The following is a 15,747-nucleotide window of genomic DNA, read 5'->3' as shown; positions in this document are numbered from 1 at the left end:
TAGCATGGGTTCGCCCAGATGAGGAAACATAAGAACACAAGAATGCTTATTGGTGTCCGTACAGTCGTTGTTTCATATCATCCCGAAACAGAAGTATTCATTAGACCTACCCTGTATGTTTGTGATTTGGAGATTAATTAATTTTTTGAGAAAGTAATGTACAAGAGAGATAGCGGGGTTGACGGTGACATGCACAGCTCAGCTGTGCTTGCGATAGATTATATTTTTCTCTGACCTTATCTTCCACCATCTCAACCTACTCACTGTCTTTTGGAGAAAAAAATAGAAAGAAAAAAAGTTATGGAATTCTTTCAAGTTTAGATCCTGCTGCTTGTGTGTGTGTGTTTGTGCGGTGTGTGTGTGTGTGTGTGTGTGTGTGTGTGTGTGGGGGGGGGAATACACATCTATGCCCTGGGCATGGTGCATCAGAGCGCAAGCGTCTGATGTTGAGATCAGTGTGCGTCTCAGGGGAGATGATGGGAGATGGATAGATGCTCTAATGTCAGATTTCTTCAGGTGCGTCCTATTTGCTCGGTGTGTGTGTGTGTGTGTGTGTATTGGTCGAGCTACAACCGAGTGGATGAAGTAATCAGTCGGCCCAGTCTGAGATGGACAACAGACGAGGGATCAGAAGTAAATGGCAGCAGGTTGTGGGAGATCTTGTATGGAGGGAAGAGTACAGAGGCTGCATAGATATGAAGAGATTATCGTCGAGGATTCTTCAGCTGAGGGTGGAGGAATATACTCCACCTTTGGGTTAAGCCATGTCGGAGCAATGACTAGCTCAAGAAAGTGGGTACTGTGCAAATGACAGGAAGCGTTTTACAAAGGTTCTCTCACATCACTGAGCAACAGCCTGACCCCGTGTACTGCTACGTGCCAATCAAGCTAACGTAACACGTGCAATAATTCCACACTTATTAAGTGTTTCGCTACTTAATTTAACCGTTATTTTCGATTTAATAGATTAAGCTTCTGGTCTCTAAACCAGGGGTCCCCAAACTTTTTCCTGTGAGGGCCACATAACGTTTGCCTCGTCTGCTGGAGGGCCAGCCGGGGGGTGTCTAGTGAGAAGTGAGTGTGCTCACCTATGCGCGCGCATCACGGCTCAGTGGTGCGCGCGCATCACTCACGCTCGCGTGCAGACAGCATTTAACGGAGCAGCGCGTGCGCTCTGATCGCTCTTTTAATGTAGTATCGATACTAAAAATATGGGGGGGGGGAATTACAGAGTGGGGGGTGGAGATTTCACCCTGTTATAATAGTAGGGATAACACTGGAGTAGATAAGCGTGTCTTCTTGTCTGATCAATACGCAACTGTGAGGTACGCGAATGGACCGAGCGGCCAGCTGCTGATCACTCACTCAACAGCCCGACTTGCACGAGTAGACGGTGCACCGAAGACTCATTTTGAACCAGGAAAAATCCTGGATGCGCGCGCCACTCGCTGTGAGTGCATGCACGTGCAGACAGCATTTAACGGAGCGAAGCAGCGCGTGCGCTCTGATCGCTCTTTTAATGAAGTATCGATACTAAAAATATGCTAAATCTCATCATTTTTAACGTACGGGTACTTTGTTAGTATTGCTACACCGTGCAGCGTGACGGCAGCAGATGTAGTGGGCTAACATCCAAGCTAACCTAACTTCCCAAACGCTGTGGACATCTGAACGCTGATTGGCCGAGACGCGACACGTCCCATCAAAGATGTTCTATTGCAAAGAGCACCACTCCACATTTTCTCCGCGTCTCACTGCAATCTCAACGGCAGCGGGCCAGGTGAAAAAAATAATAAATCGGAACGCGTCTCTGGTATTGTTCAGGGGGCCGGTCCACATGGGGAGGCGGGCCGAATCCGGCCCGCGGGCCGTAGTTTGGGGACCACTGCTCTAAACCATGTTTTCTTTTATGGTCGTCACTTTAACTGTGTTGATCCATCCAACGGTCCCAAAGCCAATGAAATAAAAGCAGCAACCACTATTGTGAAATGATTTAACGAAACTGAAGATAGATTTTGACTTTGCTCATTGACTAGTCCAGTGGTTCTCAACCTGTTTTTCATTAATGTTACCCCCCCATGTGAAATATGTTTCCAGCCATGACGCCCCTAACCAGAGCAACACATTTTCGGATTGAAAAAAATATGTAACACACAGCGTCGGGCCATCAGTGTTTGATTTAGAATAGAATATATTCCATTATTTTATGAACTTACATTTATATTTAAGTGAATATTTATTTAATGACTTTTTTTAAAGTGTTTTTTCATGGATACTAATTTTAAATATATATTTTTTAAGCTCACGTTCCCTTAAGGGTACACGTGTACCCCCATTTGAGAACCACTGGATCAGTCAATCAATCGACAAACACTGTACATCTGTTAGTTAGCCTGAGGCCACCTGTTATGTGTTACGTGTTAATAACGCTAACGTTAAACGACACGGTTTCAACAACACCTCTGACATTTTGACCGCGTGATGCCGAGGGAAAGTTGGCATTAATCTTTAAGAACAGACACACAGCAGACGTGTGTAGTTTATGTTAGTGTGAGTGCTATTGTTTAAAGTATTGCATGGGTTATAATGATGATGTGTGTCCTGCAACACTATGCAACGCTTTATTTTAAGATCTCATCATTTACCACAGCCATGGAGTCTGATGATCCTGCTGCTTTCGAGTAACTTCTCTATAACACTCAAGGTCTTGTCTCAGTTTTCTATGTAACGTACAATGATAATTAAACTATAGACTACTATCCGTCAAATGAACAAGTAGATTGAGGTGCATTTGGAGGCCATTATTGGTGTTGTCTTATGTAATCATGTGGATTGGATCGTCTGGACCTTTCTACGACGTAACAAGACCGATTTAATGGTTTGTGATGATCTGTGGCTCACTACGAGGCCGCCTTGATTTTAAAATCGTTTGTTTGTTTGTTGTTGTCTGACAAGAAAACGTGACTGTAGTTGCTGTGGTGGTCCGATCTTGAAATGGAGTGGATATTTAGAATCACAAGAATCATAGGTTTCCACAACCATAAGGCACGAGTACCCTAACTATAAATAGATGCAGTACGATCTGCAGCGCGCAGCTGTAAAGCCCACCGGCCGGGCAGCGAGTCACTGGTTGAACTTACAAGTGGAATCTGTTCTTTTTTCCCCATCAACTGTTCAGTATCTTGACATGATGGAGAAACGACTGCAATCAGTCTTACGAGGCCGAGGCAGAGAGAATGTGTTGCTGCTTCGGTCTGCGTGGATCACAGACTATAGTGAGAGGAAAGGGAAGGCCATCTCCAGGTCATAACTGTGAGGGGTACGAAACGGTCATACATGGAGGTTGGCGTGTAGCTTTAAATGCAATTTGGAGTACAAAAGAAATTTGATAAAATGTTCACTTTAAAAGTCAATTGCTTAGGACTGAAACACCATCTTTAAGTGTTTTGCCCCACAGGTTCATGTGTTGCATTGGAGACGCCAAGTGGCGTAGAATGCAATTGAACAGTGTGTAAGGTTATGCAATGTTATGTTTCCACAGTTTTACAAAAACAAGATTCATACTAATAACACTGTGCTCCGGATTCCTGGGTCTTCATTTCATGGATCACCTGTTAGCCATCTGCTAAGCTAACTTATAGAAGCAAGAGCAGAATACAAAGTATGTACAATGCACAAAAAGGCAAGAAGATGAAGAGAATACATTCTGAGCGATAGAGAGAGAGGTGTGGTGTAGAATGTACACAACATAGCATCAAACATAACATCTGGTCTTCATAGCAACATCAAAACAATTGCACACACATGTTGTCATGAAAAGACACACATAATTCATCATATTGAGAACCTGACCTGTCGCCCTTTTACATCAGAATGCCAAACAATGGGAATGTCAGCAGAGTGGTGAAGAGAAACTCTGCACATTCGAGAACACTTTCAAGTGTTGGTGGATGGGAGTGTGGACACACATTTCACTTTTTGTAACTTTGACCAACAAACACATTTCCAGTTGAATCAGCATTTTTTTTAATTTTTTTTTTACTTTCTGTTTAAACCCAAGCAGAAGGGATAGCAGAAAAGTGTTACCTTTAGCCCCGGGGTCAGGTCGTCGGGGTCAAAGGTGGTCAGAGGTGAAGGTCCAGGACGTTAGCCATAGGACAGGACATGGGGTGGGACACACATTGGTGGAGGCCACAGAGAAGCACACAGACATGGTGGAAGGGAGAGGGAGGGAGGAGAAGCAGGAGGCACAACCAAGGATGAGGAGGTGCGGAGGGAGAGGAAGATGGGAGGATGTTGCAGAGAGTTTTTTTATTTTTTTAAAGTCAAGGGAGGATTTGGGAGGAGATGGAGGGACATGGCACCGAGAGAAGGTGAGGGGGGGGATTGTGAAGGGAAAGCGTCAGCTTCGAGGAGTTGAGGGGGCGGGGAGAGGCTGAGTCAATTCCTCTAAAAAACCAGAACCAAAATAAAAAGGAATGAACCCATACCTTGGTCGTTTAACGTCAGGTGCGCCAGACCTTGAAAGGGAAAAAACAGAAAAAAAGAACAGAAAGAGGAAGAAAAAGAAGGTCATAAAAGGCACGGGAAGAAAAAAAGCATTGTCACAACGTTGGACTGCAGTTTGTGACAGACATCCCGGGGCAGACTTGGATGTCAGAGTTCAAATCAAAGGTAAAAAAAAGAAGAGAAAGACAGATAGGGAGAAGGAGAAAGAGAAAGAGAGAGAGAGAATAGTAACAGAAAACAAGCAAACACTTCTTGAGTGAGAGGTGTGGGGGGTTTAGAAGAAAAAGCATTTTCATTTGGTGCAACCCCCCGAAGGCTATTGCTCTCACAAATGCTTTTTTTTCTACTGGAGTACTTATGGAACACACATAACTGTTTGGCAGAAAAAGGCTTGACCTCATCTCATCTACTGAGCACGAATCATAAAGAAAGAACCGAAGCTCTGCAAGTTCTCACCCAGAGAAGGGTCACGGATAAACCTGGAAGAATTCTACGGGGGTCAAATGACCTTTCAAAAACCCAAAGCCAAAGATTACTCCAACAAAGAAGTGAGCATCACAACATGAATATGTAGCCTGTTTAGCGGTCTAACTAGGCTGCAGAGCACACATCTAGAACCACACATCACTATTGAAAAGAAAGATGTCCACACAAAGCTCCAGCTGTTGAAGCATTGAGTAGCTTTCCCACCAGAGGACAAAAAAAACTGTAAATACAATCAGAAAACACAATCAAAACTTACTGTTATCACCAAAATACCTCCAGTTGCTGTTCATTCACCACGGCAGTCAGTCCAGTCGCAGCACATGCATTCTCAGACAGAGCAACCGCACTTCAGTAAAAAACGACAATAAAAGCGAGCAGCAGCGGGCCCAACCATTTGAAGGTCACTCCGTGAAGCAACTGGAGTAGAGTAATGGTTCTGGCAGTAGTATTTAGAAACCACGACGGCGTTTGTAATCGGTTTGACATATCAGCATTAATGCAGCACCTGTACAGGGGATCAGGAGGGTCAACATGCATTACAGGAGGGGAAATAATGGCAAAACATGTGTTCAGACATCAGAGCTGGCCCGGCGGGTCACGCCCCGTGAACACGAGCATGTCTCGGGGATAGAAATTCTTGAAAGCAAAACGTCACAGCTGAAGACATTGAACGTAGTCTGAACTCTGTGCTCGCAAATCAAGCGAAAGGCTTGATCAAATTGGATTTAACCCCAGGCAGCATGAAATATCAACAGCATTATTTATGTCCGTTGGACTACGAGTCCCGAAAGGTCAAATCGTTTCAAAGCCAACCGGTCTTTTCTTTGATTGATACCGTTTTATACATAAGACTCGTGGCACCGCCGGCTCAATGAGCTCAATCAGCTCCATCAAATACACCCTCCGCCATCAAGGAAGTGCAGTGATGCCTTAGAGTGGCTTTCTTTGGTTTGGGAATATCAGTATTTACCAAAATACTAGGCGGGTCCAATTATTCTTCAGTTAAAAGCCAATTGCTACCTTAAACACATTTCAGAAATGGAAAGATTCACATCACAGATGATTTTCAACGATGCTTGAGATCCATTATTTAGTATCGTATCGACCAAATGTTAGACTTTTTCACCCACTGAAGGCTGAAAAAAAGGAAAGGCGGTCCTTAAAGCATCACTAATCAACAGCCGAGGTGCCGGGGGGTTCGCCTCCGTGAGGTCCGTGCATCGGCGTTTAAGCTAACGGAAGTGCTTGACCAGCTAACGTTGCCCAAACATTCAGCCACTGCACTGAAAAGATAGTGTCCAATGTCCAAGGAAATAACAAGCACTCGGCCAGCAGCGGGTAAATCAGAATGCAGAGACCACAGACGCTCAAATGCCTCTCGAGTAGAAGCCGTCCCCGTTGTCTCTTTCCTTCAATAACACCTGTGATTCAGGAGGCCGAGGCAATGCACCGGCGGAGTGTTTTGTTTATGTGGCTGCGGTCCGTTTTCAGCCAATCATTCCCACTCTGCCTCCCTCTGGTTTTTTTTCTTCCCTTGCTCATAATCCATTGAGGAGATAAGGCGGAGGCTCCTGCCGTGAAACAGAACGGTGCTTTCGCTGAACACGCGGCCATTTGAATACACCGTGGCCTCGCATCCAGCTCATGTGTGGCTGAGAAGAGAAAACGGTGAAGAAGAGAAGGTCAGAACAGACGCGCAGAAGGGGGAAAGGACAGAGCGAAGGCCACGAGAAGTCGAGTGGCCTCGCAGCCAGTGTTAACCAGAGACTCACGGACAGGTGCTCAGAAAAAATCGGAATAAACCAAAAGGGATCGGGAAGGCCGCGACCGGACCAGCGTAGGATGACAAACTATTTCCAAACTATTTCCACCTGCGTACTAAACACAAAGCCAGTCGCACACAAGTTGTTCTGGCAGAAGAACAGGAGGCCAGATTATGTGCCAGAGTCTGATCAGTATGAGCGAGAGAGAGAGAGACACATAGACATAGAGAGAGAGAGACAAAGAGAGACATAGAAAGAGAGACAAAGAGAGAGAGAGACAGAGAGACAGAAAGAGAGAGAATCGACAGAGAGCGAGAGACAGACATAGAGAGGCGAGAGAGAAAGAGAGACAGAGAGAGAGACAAAGACAACGACAGAGAGAGAGATACAGCGAAAGAGACATAAACAGAGAGAGAAAGAGAGAGAGGCGACAGCATGACTGAAATTGAAATTAGTGACCAGTGTAAGACATCTAAATACTACAGACATAAGGAAAACCTCCGTCTCTCAACATCCAATTCTGCGACAACATTGGCCACAGCCACCGGCCACAGTCACAGGAACAAGACAAAACCAGAGCCCAGCCTTTGAGTCTCCACCACGTCTCCGTGACGTCTGAGCATGTCATTACATCTCGACTCTGCGTACAGATGGGAGAACCCGACGGAACCGCCGCGGATTGGTTGGTTACGATGGGGTGGCAGATGGAGTGTGTGTGTGGGGGGTCATAATTATGCCATTAAGGGGAAGGCGTCCTTACGTCTCATCTGGCCGACTCCTCATCCTATCTGTCCCCCCCCCCAACCCCTCGTCTCCACATCCAGCCCTCCATCGGCCAGCTGCAGACGCCTCCTGCTCTCTCTCGGCTCCGGTTGAACAAAGGCCACCATTGTCGAGCAAACTGCAGCGATGTCACGGAGAAGACTGTCGGCAGCTCGGGCGCGAGTGTCATATAGCGCCCGACGCGGCGCGATTAAGATAAAGGCAGGCGACGTCAGCAAGGGATGTACGTGTGCATCAGCTCCTACACCAGACTCCCCAAACAACAACCGTCTACACATGATGCCACTGGGTAATGCTGTGGGGTAGCGCTTGTTGTTGTTCAACAGGTAGAGCGTGTTCTTGAATGACCTTGAAAACCATTTCCCTATCCTACTCACACGCACCGGGTCTCGGGAAAACACATAATTGGTAGGGACGGAGAAAAACGGTAGTAATCACCATTATCATTTCTAGCCCTCCTCCACTTCCTCTCTCTTCCTCTCGCTTCCTCTCACTTCCTCTCTCCCTCGTTCATCAGATGGCCACAGAGACTGGAGTCAGAAGGAGGAATGTGTTCCTTCCACGTCACCCGGTGGTGCCGGGCTGGCATGTTCAAATACCACCACCCTCTGAGGACTCGTCGGCATATGGCCGCCTCCCGAAGTCACGCGCCACGCCGACGACACCCAATGTTCTCCTGCTCGCCGATGCCGAGCCGCCAGTCGGTTAGAAACATATTTCTGACCGACGCCGACTGCCTTCGACGACTTTACAACGATATCGAAGTGTGTAAAAGTCGGGGAGTATAAAATAAAAACAATGAATGCTCGGTGCACCCTTAGCACAAGATATAAAACCCAACAATATCTCCTCGCAACCACAAATCACTGTTTTTTACTAGTCCCTGGCACAGATACAGTTTTACTGCGTAATCATTGCTGTGTGTCTCCCGTTGCCCTCGGGAGCTCCGAAACAATCCAGGGCAATTTGTAAAAACATCTGCTGAGAAGACGCGGGAAAAAAATGATTGGGATTAGATGTGAATAATATTCATCTCGGCAGGCCGATCCATAATGCATGGTGTCTTTGAACAGCTTAAGTAATATAGAAACTGTGGCAGGATTTAAAGTGCTTTAATAATTTATTGTGGATATCTATTCTATGAGAGAGAATGAGATAGTGGGAGGTAAGGGGCCGCAATCTCGCTAAGAGTTATAGTCTGATGTCGAAGGCTTTCCGTGTCTTACAACACTTTAAATGATTAACGACGAGCTGGCTCGTTTCTAAAGGGAAGACACGGGTTCTGTACTCTAACATCAAGAGAGATCTCGCTCGCCGGGTCCACATCGCTCACAGACGGGGGGAGGAGCTGACGGCTGCTCGCTGTGATTTTAATAAAGGATAAAAGACAGACGCCACATTCGCGCGCTAATGAAACGTGGAAGTCTCTTTCATCTCATAAAGCTGCAGTGTGTGTGTGTGTGTGTGGACTTCAATTACACACTATGATCCGACTAGGCAGATGTGCTCTGAGGTAGTTGCTGTACTACGAGGACACGGTTCGTTTTCGTTGTACGGTTTTTGCGTTCCGAGGACAGCGTTAGTTGGTTTGCTGTTTTATTACAACGATGACATCATCGTAAAGTCTAGCTTGTCTCGGTTGGTTGCCTGGAGTCCTTTCAAATCTCTGAGTTTGGCCTCTCGTGGATGTTTCGGCCCGAAACAACCAGAGAACAGAACAACCAATCAACAAGGTCCATGAACACTGGAACCATATTCATGGTCCACGTCCTTGAATAAAAAACGATTAGCACTTACTTATGGTATGTTTGTGTTTTGGCTTTCTTAAAGAAACGGGACTTTCTTGATTCTTGAGTTTGTACTCATGGTTGAATGCACTCATTGTAAGTCCCTTTTAACCCTTGTGTTGCCTTCGGGTCATTTTGACCCGATTCAATATTTAACCCTCCTGTCGCCTTCGGGTCAATTTGACCCGATTCAATGTTTAATGTCGGTGTTCTTTCGGGAGTCAACAAACAAACATAAAGTATCTCACACTTAAACTTGGAAAACAATATTAATTCTAATAATTTTCTGGAGATTTTAATAGCTGGGGTCATATTGACCTCAAGGGTAAAATATGTTAGTAAATATAAAGGTAACAGGAGGGTTAAACATTGAATCGGGTCATATTGACCCGAAGGCGACAGGAGGGTGAAACATTGAATCGGGTCAAATTGACCCGAAGGCAACACAAGGGTTAAATAAAAAATGTCAGTCATTTAATGTAATGTGGATTTGGATTTACAGCGTGTTGCTATATTAATCAGCTACTGGGGGGAAAGTCCAATGTTCAGAGAGTTGTAGAATGAGCCTACATGCACCAACTAACATGGCAAGGTTTGATAGGCCGAGTCACCGGTTCATCAAGCAAACACGATCCAAGTCTTTATGACACGATTACTAAAACTCAAATTATTGCACAACAAGTTAGAAGCAGGGGGGACAAAAGACCATGGGGATTACCAACAGGATGTGGTACCACAGAGAAGAACATTATTCTGACAACCTTCCACAATGACCGCGGCTCATATGGGCTCATATTGGTGCCTATGGGCTCATATGGGCACTTATGGGCTCAAATGGGCTCACATGGGTGCCTATGGGCTCATGTGGGCGCCTATGGGCTCATGTGGGCGCTTATGGGCTCATATGGGCGCTTATGGGCTCATGTGGGCTTATATGGGCGCTTATGGGCTCATATGGGCTCACATGGGCGCCTGTGGTTGCCTATGGGCTCATGTGGGCTTATATGGGCGCTTATGGGCTCACATGGGCATCTTGGGGCACTTATGGGCTCATATAGCACTTATGGGCTCATATCGCTCCTATAATACTAATTCAGACTTCTATAACCCTTTTCTAAGAACACAAAGACGCTTGTGGGCTCCTATGGGCTCATGTGGACTGATATGGGCCACGTTTCTGTTTACAATCAACACGTGAAATGATGAAGGCACTTTGCAAGCGACACTGTGGTACAAAAAGTAAACCATACTTTGGTGTTCAATGTTTACCTCTTTACTTAAGATTTGAATCAACATCTTTCTTTACAAAACACTGGCGACGAGGAAGATCTCGGGTTGAAAAATGACAATAAGAAATATGAAAGAAATTTAAAATCATACCCTCTTAAATGAAAAAGGCAATCTGGTTTTAATTGTCATCAAACACTATGACTAAGCTTGTTTACAAGATATTTAGCGGATCTATAGAGGGAACCATAAAGTGCATCTTTGGATGGAAAGAAAACCCAGACTGCTATGGACTCTTTCATAAATAATTCATGAACGGTTTCTGATTGGTTTGGGACAAACTCAACCAAATTGTTGTTGTGTATTTTATTCAGTCAATCATTGCAATTCAATACAATATTATTCTATATAATATACAAAACTGAAGAACTGAAAAGTTATAGGTCGAAGCAAAAATGCTTATATATTCCTATAATGAAATATTTTAGAAAATGTATATAAATCAGAAAATCTATATAAATTGCTCCCAAATTTAAACCAATGACTGGTCTGAAAACAAATGAAACAAAAAACTAAATACAATCAGACAACTAAAAAAATATTAAACACAAACAAAACATTTAAAATATGTTTTTTTACAACAGAAAACCCACAAATTAAACCAAACAGGATGTGGTGGTACTTGTGGACAACAACAAAACATCTTTATTTCTTAATTTGATGTGTTGCCGTCTGGCAGAATGCCCTCGATTCTCAAAGAAGAAGAAGAAGAAGAAACAAAGTCCTCTTTTCACAGCCTTTCAGCTTTCACCTGTGCGTTCTGTGTGTGAGCTTCCATTTGATTTCCTTTTGGAAAATACCACAGGGAACTGTTGACCCCGAGCGAGGAGGCACTTAAGCTGAGTGAGTGAAGCATTAAATCTTTATGGTCACTTTCCGCTTAACACAGCAGCAACAGCCATCATCTGTCAGGAGCGATGCACTAAGTTGTCTCGGAAGACTGTCAACTGCCGTGATTTATTCTTCAAAACTTAGACTTAGAAAAAATGGCCACGGTGCATAATTAAGATTAGCTTGATCCGAGGTTTAAGAGCAGTCGCTGCCGTGATGGGCGATCCAGAACCATCGTTATTGTGTTTTAACTACATCTGGTCATCATTCACTAGAACTTTGTTTAAATCACTTCTTAAAACCCATTTATATAGAACAGCTTTTTAGTGATTTTATGCAGTACTTTGGTTCCCCTAATTTAGTTTGTCTGTTTTTTATTTTCATTTTATTTTTTTATTTATATTTGTGTATACGTGTCTTACTATTCTATTTGTTTTTCCTTGACTCTCTGGAGACTTTGTTTGTTAAGGTGCTATATAAATAAAGTTATTATTATTATTATTACTATGTTTTTACAAACATGACACTACTCATCTTATTGATTAGTTAATTAATCTTAATTATTTAATTTTTTTATTTTATATTTGTATCTTACCATTCTATTTGTTTTGCCTTGATTCTCTGTAGAGCACTTAGTAGACTTTGTTTTTAAAGGTGCTATATAAATAAAGTTATTATTACTATTATTATTACTATGTTCTTACAAACATGACACCATTCATCTTATTAATCATCTTAATTGATTTTATATTTTCTCTGGCCTGAAAGTCAATAGAATTCCACGTACATGCAAACGCTCGTACATATACATCTGCCCTCATCAATGTATTTTGTTTCTTTAAATTAAAAAGAGCTCACACACACATCATTTTTCAATACCCTGACCTTGTGATGTGTTGACACTGTGTTGTCGTCCTCTAGGTGTCCTCCATGTCTATGTAATGTCTTTTGTCTTCTAATAAAAAAAATATTTAAACAAATAAATAAAAAAAGTTACTGTGTTTTAAGCACTGTCCTGATATACTGGACGATTAAAACATGAACAATGCGTTCTAAATTGTCCACGTAACCTCCGGCAAACACCGAGAGTTGCTCTCTCTCTTCTCTCCGTGTTCTTAGTCTTACGAGGGAGCGTCTCCTATCGAGACATGGCGCTCCCCCTCGTCTCCTAATTAACGGCCTAACGCTCAGTGAATCGCTTTGACTCGCACATTTTGTTCATTAAAACGCCGCTAACACGTCATGGGATACGTCTGGATAAATAAATCGGGGCTTGAAAATTGGCGAGGCTTTAGAGATCTGAGCGGTTGCCGCTCCGTCTTAATTAAACAGTCCATAAATAAATCAGCTCCTCCGTATGCCGGGTCGTAAAAGTTTGAAAATCTCATGTTTTTAGGCGTTGGAGCTCGAACACGGACGGGATGCTGATGGTATCCTCGTGTCCTCATGAGGAACCTAGCATCCTCACGAGGAACCTAGCATCCTCATGTCTTCACGAGGAACCTAGCATCCTCACGAGGAAACTAGCATCCTCATGTCTTCACGAGGAACCTAGCATCCTCACGAGGAAACTAGCATCCTCATGTCTTCACGAGGAACCTAGCATCCTCACGAGGAAACTAGCATCCTCATGTCCTCATGAGGAACCTAGCATCCTTGTGTCCTCACAAGGAACCTAGCATCCTTGTGTCCTCACAAGGAACCTAGCATCCTCACGAGGAAACTAGCTTCCTCATGTCCTCATGAGGAACCTAGCATCCTTGTGTCCTCATGAGGAACCTAGCATCCTTGTGTCCTCACAAGGAACCTAGCATCCTCACGAGGAAACTAGCTTCCTCATGTCCTCATGAGGAACCTAGCATCCTCACGAGGAACCTAGCATTATCATGTCCTCATGAGGAACCTAGCATCCTCACGAGGAACCTAGCATCCTCATGTCTTCACGAGGAACCTAGCATCCTCACGAGGAAACTAGCATCCTCATGTCCTCATGAGGAACCTAGCATCCTTGTGTCCTCACAAGGAACCTAGCATCCTTGTGTCCTCACAAGGAACCTAGCATCCTCACGAGGAAACTAGCTTCCTCATGTCCTCATGAGGAACCTAGCATCCTTGTGTCCTCACAAGGAACCTAGCATCCTCACGAGGAAACTAGCATCCTTATGTCTTCACAAGGAAACTAGCATCCTCATGTCTTCACGAGGAACCTAGCATCCTCACGAGGAAACTAGCATCCTTATGTCTTCACAAGGAACATAGCATCCTCGTGTCCTCACGAGTATATCTTCGACATCATATCCTTCTATTGTTTGTATATTTTTCAAGTGACCATATATGGGGCTTGTCTCGACCGGCGGAACCATTTTTGGGTCCATCCTGCAAAAAAAATTTTTAAAAATCCATTTCTTTGTCTGACCTCCATTTCCCTTTTCATTCATGAGGTCAAAACTAATCCTCCGTCCTCCCGGAGTATGTCAGAGCATCCGTCCGTCCTCTCCTCTTCCTAATCTACGACCGCCAGCGCTGCCGATGCAGCCACCGAGAACCCCCTCCCCCCCCCGCCCGCCATCTTTCAACAGTCACTCTGGTGGAATGAATGCCTGTGATTGCCGCTCCTGGACTCGACTCATTAGGGGAGCTCAAAGTGGGGAGTGGGCAACGGAAAACGCACGCCGTCCGATTACGGTGCTTTTTTATTTTTCTTATTTCCTCAGGATGTTGGAAGCTGTAATTGCAACATCAGTTGGGAGAGTAGAGCAGCACGGAGGAAAGAAAGGAAGCCGGTCCTCAAGTGGGCCGATTAGCAGATTAGCACATGGAAGACCATCCAAAAAGCTCCACACACACACACCCACACCCACACACACACACCACCTCCTCAACGCCACAGGCGCTCCTTCAAGTCCCTGTCCTCAATGTGCAGCTCTGGCAGCGGAGGACATTTACATATTATTTAGGGGGCCATTTTTTCCCCAACTGATTGAAATCCAGGAGCATTTAAAAATAAATTGGGGCATAACATTCAACCGTTTTACAAAAATAATAAATATACTTATTTAGGCTTACAGGTTATGAATTGTTTTAAAAATGTCAATCATAAGACTATTAGGTAATAATAAGTTATATGATTGATATATATGTATATCTATGTGTGTGTATATATGTATATATATATACATATATATATACTGTACATATATATACATATGTATACATACATACACATATATGTATAAACTAACAGTAAAAACAACTTCCCCCCCCCCCCTGAGCTCAGCTCAAGTGGAGCCAAAGTAATGGACGGGGATGTGAGTGTAGAGCAGCGTCTCGCCTTGAGCACTTGTCGATGTTTAATGTTTCATTTTGACAATGTTCTCCTTCAGCCGGCGTTCAGAGCACACGTCCTGTTCCCCTCCGCCGACGGCACGCCGGCGATCTGTTAGTTTCGTGGAAGGGAAAACGAAAAAAAACCTTAATGACTTTTCCCGGAATTGCGGCATCCCGTCAGGCCAACTTCCTGCCTGGTGTCAGGGGGTGGGTCTCAGCAGGTAACTACAAAAACATCCCATAATGGAGAATTAATGTCTTCCAACTGAGACGATGCACTAACTACATTTAGCTCATTGGCATCGGGTAAACACCATTAGACCGGGGAGTCGGCAGCTCCTGGAAGTTCTGTCGGCTGAGAGAGAGAGTTGGATAAGTACGCCTAAATTTATGGAAATTGTGGAACAAATGTATTCATAATTCATGAGCATAGTTTCTAATGCTGGGATGCTTTTTGTGTGTGTGTGGGGGGGGGGGGTAAGCAGCTTGAGTTAACTGGGATTGTTGAATCCCAACGGGTTCATCCTCCTCAGTCACAACAGCATGAACATGGCTTAGTCTTAGTTCATGGAAAAGGTCAGAGACATCGTGAATATAGGAATAATAGTGAATATAGGAATAATAGTGAATATAGGAATAATACTGAATATAGGAATACTACTGAATATAGGAATACTACTGAATATAGGAATAATACTGAATATAGAATAATACTGAATATAGGAATAATACTGAATATAGAATACTGAACATAGGAATACTACTGAAAAAAGGAATAATACTGAATATAGGAATAATACTGAATATAGGAATAAGTGGTCTGAAATAGAGTCTTGCCCAATGTATGTTGTCAAGCCATCTCTTTCAATGCCAGAAAGTAGAAGACCTCAACCCTTAATTAAGGAAACAAATCTCAAGTTTCTTTTTCCCGGAGACAAAACATCTTGTTTCGTTTCGGCCGCCAAAAAAAAAAA

At 43.9% G+C, this 15,747-nt stretch overlaps 1 protein-coding gene across 8 annotated transcripts in view; it reads right to left on the bottom strand.

The window, feature by feature from the left end:
* nrxn2b (neurexin 2b) overlaps positions 1 to 15,747 on the bottom strand; it is an 856,499-nt gene that overhangs the window by 653,160 nt on the left and 187,592 nt on the right. For all 8 annotated transcript variants that reach the window (XM_056442212.1, XM_056442208.1, XM_056442207.1 and 5 more), the window contains exon 4: positions 4,491 to 4,520. In XM_056442212.1, the coding sequence (XP_056298187.1) occupies positions 4,491 to 4,520 (30 nt within the window). The remainder of the gene's footprint in view (positions 1 to 4,490; positions 4,521 to 15,747) is intronic.

Source organism: Pseudoliparis swirei, chromosome 21, assembly GCF_029220125.1.
Source record: "Pseudoliparis swirei isolate HS2019 ecotype Mariana Trench chromosome 21, NWPU_hadal_v1, whole genome shotgun sequence".
In the NCBI taxonomy this organism is placed as follows: domain Eukaryota; kingdom Metazoa; phylum Chordata; class Actinopteri; order Perciformes; family Liparidae; genus Pseudoliparis; species Pseudoliparis swirei.
The sequence above is the reverse complement of the archived record's forward strand: the minus strand, read 5'-3'. Positions and strand labels throughout refer to the sequence as shown.